The sequence below is a fragment of the Diadema antillarum genome, unplaced genomic scaffold (assembly GCF_040938485.1).
Source record: "Diadema antillarum isolate AM-2024a unplaced genomic scaffold, OU_Dant_1.0 seq00001148_RagTag, whole genome shotgun sequence".
Classification (NCBI taxonomy): Eukaryota; Metazoa; Echinodermata; class Echinoidea; order Diadematoida; family Diadematidae; genus Diadema; species Diadema antillarum.
This window is the reverse complement of record NW_027271960.1, coordinates 281,743-285,628: the sequence shown is the minus strand read 5'-3', so window position 1 is coordinate 285,628 and position 3,886 is coordinate 281,743. Positions and strand designations below refer to the sequence as shown.

Below are 3,886 nucleotides of genomic sequence, written 5' to 3'. Positions count from 1 at the left end.
ACATTTCAGGCAGCCGATAAGTGTGAAAAAACGGGAAATTTCTATTGCATATGAGCTGTGCGTGCGTATATGAGCGCGCGCGTACGCGTCCGTCCAAATTTTTCAATTTTTCAAAAAATGCTCCAAATGGTCTGAAACGTGTGCAAAAAAAATTTGAGCTCGATTTGAGCATACAAATATTTCAACGCGCGCGTACGCGCACGTTTTAAGGTATAGATGAATTTTGAGAATATGAGTAGAATGCACCTGACCTGAAATATATGTGACGTAAATTTCATTGAAAAAATCCATTCCATTAATGAGATATGATTGAGAATGTGTTTTCATATAATGACGTCATAGTGACGTCACGGTCGACTGATCACCATGATTTTAGTTCGATTGCCGTCTTTGGGAGACGATACATATATGGTATAAGTTTGACATTGAAAGGCAATGCACTTTCTGAGCTAACCTCTGCACAAATTTTGTCCAGAAACAAAGAAAGAAAGATTCCGTACAGATACAGAAGGTGATCCGAGAGGATTCTCGGATCACCTAACTAGAACCGGAATTTGTCAACACTGACAAATTAGGTGATCCGATTTTTTTTTTTTTAATCAATGATTCGAGTCCTGATCGCAATAGGCATGACCATATACAATGTAGGTTTTATCTGTGTTTACAGACATTGGCCGTGTGATATTTGGATTCTCATTTAGAAAAGAGAGTCAGGTCTGCCATCTTTGGTACCAAATTCGGTGTACACTATAACGAAGATACAGAATGAAGTATATTTGACCATCGACCCAACTTTGCACAGCCAAGATGGCATCACATTCTGAGCAAAAAGTGGTTATTTTGTGAAATGAATCTTGTAACATGGTCTTTGCGTGTTACATTCATATGCTATACAAATCAGCACAAAGTACACAACTGTAATGATGAAAAATGGAATGCACATAAGAAAGCCTTAAATGGCTTGTAAGACTGTGCATACCTAATAATGTATAGAAACAGATTTGAACTGAGAAAACAAACAAGCAAAAACATACAGAAACAAACAAACAAACAAATTAACATGGTCAAAATACATAAGGATATCACCCAAAATCTAAAAACGATACTTTCACATAGAACTTCAGTATAAACTCAGAAGAATCTTTTTATACTGTTTTTTAAAAATATTATGAAATTGTACATTAAAAACATGGTTCACGTTCAAATCCTTCCACAATACAGGTCCAGTATACCGTAATGAATATTTGGACCTATCATTTGAGAAAGACCATCGGTGAATCTGGTAACATGATCTAGTATAATGAGTGTGAAGATGTAGTTGATTCTTCCTGAAAAACAGATTTTAAGGGAGAAACCCTCACATCATCATGCACTATTAATGGAGTATCTGTATATAAAGTATCCGAGGTTCCGTTGTCTTCGACCACTTGAGTAATCAAACTATTACAAGGCTCAAACATTTGGGGGAAAAAAAGTAAAAGAAAAGAAGTGCAAAAGTTATACAGAAAATCAGAGATATACAAGTGTGTACATATAATTCAAAAAGAAAAAAAAATACACAAAATTCAACAAGTTACCCAATATCTGAGTGCCTATTTGGGATCAATTTAGGCCCATGTCAAAGCTTTCCAAGTCACATTTACTAAGGATGGTCTTCTTTATTGTCTTTCTGTTTGTTGCTGGCAACAAAGTTTGACGGCTGGGATGTCGCGATGTCGTTGCGGGGGGGCAACACGATGCGATCTGTCAAGATCATTGAGAGTAATGGGCACATCGAGCTGGTCGGAACAGAGCTGGTGGATGAGTTGGTCTGTGTCTTCTAGTCTGCTCTCTTTGACACCATGGAACTTCAGGGAGTTGCGGCGAGAATATTGCTCTGCTTCATTCATCGTCAGTTTGAGATTGTTGACAGCTGTTGCTTGATCATCAAGAGCGGTGGTGAGACGTTTTATTTCAGCATCTTTTGCTTTGAGGGATACTTCCAGGTCAAAGATGCAGCCATCATGTTGATCGGACTTCTCCTTGAGACTGGTGCACTTTTGCTCAACTAGGTCAAGGCGCTGGACAAACTTTGTTGTTTGTTTATTCATGGCTTTCTCAACAGCTTCTTTGATGGCTTTAAGGAAATCAGGACTCTGGATATACTCTCCAAAAGCCTGAATGATTGCTTCAGTACTTGTGGCTTTCCCTTTGCGGGTCTCCATATTGGGGTATCAGGTGCGACAGACAGTGTGACAGTAGTACTGGAATCTGGAGTGATGACTATTAGTACGGTGCTATACTCAGTGACGAACAGAAATGGCGAGGTCAGGCATACTGACTGCAGAGAAGCAGCCAGTGGACTGTAGCTGTATTAAATCCACATTGGCACTCTGAGACTATGATTGTAGAGCATAAGTCAATTCATCTTCACTTCGAGGTAGGTCTAATACTCTTATATATCGTCACGTGAAGAACACTTGTGATAGTCATTTGGTGATAATCACGGGAGGTTTTGAGTTCTGAGAAGATGAGGCTTAACTTCAGATGTCACATGAGATACTCAGTAGTCTACAAGCAGTGTAGCTAGGCGACTGAAGTACGTACAACTTGCTTGCACATAGCATTCAGCACCGCTACAGATATAACACGTATGCACAGTACACAGTTCAGTAGCCGTAGGACATGTATATGTAACAGTAACACTCAGTATCAGTTTATCCAAGCACACTGTGCATTGACATTGATTAAGTTCAGGGTTTCCACGGATATAAGGCTGAGAGACACAGGTCACTGTAGCAAGAGGGCATGTAATATTGGTCCTGTGGTGTATGCAATATCAGAAAAAAACTTACAGCAGATCGTCATTGTCACTGCAATTTCTGCATGATGAACTGGTGGTCCATGACACGAAGATGAATGTGTGGGACTATAGCGCGAAAGACTGTTGTTTGCAGCGGTGTTTGCAGCAGGGACAGAACCACAAAATTCATGTTCAGCAGGTCCAGATGCATGAAATCACAGATAAATCAGTTGCATTATGTCTTTAGCTCTCAGAATGTGAGGCAGAGGCACAGCGATGGCATGTCCATCCGTGAGATTGTGATTTTCTGGCATACATAGGCATACACAGGCATACATAGGCACACATACGGTTAATATGGTGAAATCGGTGAAATTCACCGAAAAGGGTACATGTACGTACGTGAGCTACTGCTCGATAAAGACAATCTGTCCTCCGTAGACAGACGGAAGGTACCGGTACCAGTACCTATTGCTGTGTGGATATTCTTAACCACTGTCTCTATGGAAAATTGGGTGAGGTACCTCACCCTTCTCGATTGCGTCTAATTCACTGCCCTAGGTCGGCAAATTTAAGCTTGTACAGTTAAATCAACTATTCAAGAATAGACTTCACACACCACATTAATGAATAATCCAACATTTCGGTCGAATTTTCAACGTAAAACACACATCAACCAGCCTGTTCCGTCGTCACGTTCAAACTTGTTTGAATGTAAAAAAGCTGTCAGAAATTTGGTTTACAACGACGTTTGATCTGTGCGCGATGCTCCACACAGGAGCCGGGATCATTGACTTCGGTGTGTATACGGAGGGGATCCGTGATACAGACCGATCTTTCGGTCAAGTATTCACCAAGATACAGGATGAAACACTAATTTACATACCCAAGACGGTGTCCGATCAAGTAGTTGTTTTTTTATGAAATAATGTACGTGACATGAACTAAACATGTGCATAATATGGGGGCGATAGGGGCTGTTTTTTTTTTAGTTATTGCAAAGAAAGTTGCAGAAAGAAAGAAATATCTCAATACATCGAAGATAAGCTTTAATTTCAACCAAGTTTTTTGACGTGATCCCGACATCGTATGAAAAAACAAAGG

The 3,886-nt window shown here is 40.0% G+C and overlaps 1 protein-coding gene across 1 annotated transcript; it reads right to left on the bottom strand.

Moving 5' to 3' along the window:
- Nucleotides 1-618: 618 nt before the first annotated feature.
- Nucleotides 619-3,209, bottom strand: LOC139744254 (uncharacterized). The gene is made up of 2 exons (XM_071654698.1): nucleotides 2,835-3,209; nucleotides 619-2,772 (listed from the first exon to the last, which is right to left on the bottom strand). The coding sequence occupies exon 2, from the start codon at nucleotides 2,202-2,204 to the stop codon at nucleotides 1,659-1,661; it is 546 nt and encodes a 181-aa protein (XP_071510799.1). The 5' UTR covers nucleotides 2,205-2,772; nucleotides 2,835-3,209; the 3' UTR covers nucleotides 619-1,658.
- Nucleotides 3,210-3,886: the final 677 nt, after the last annotated feature.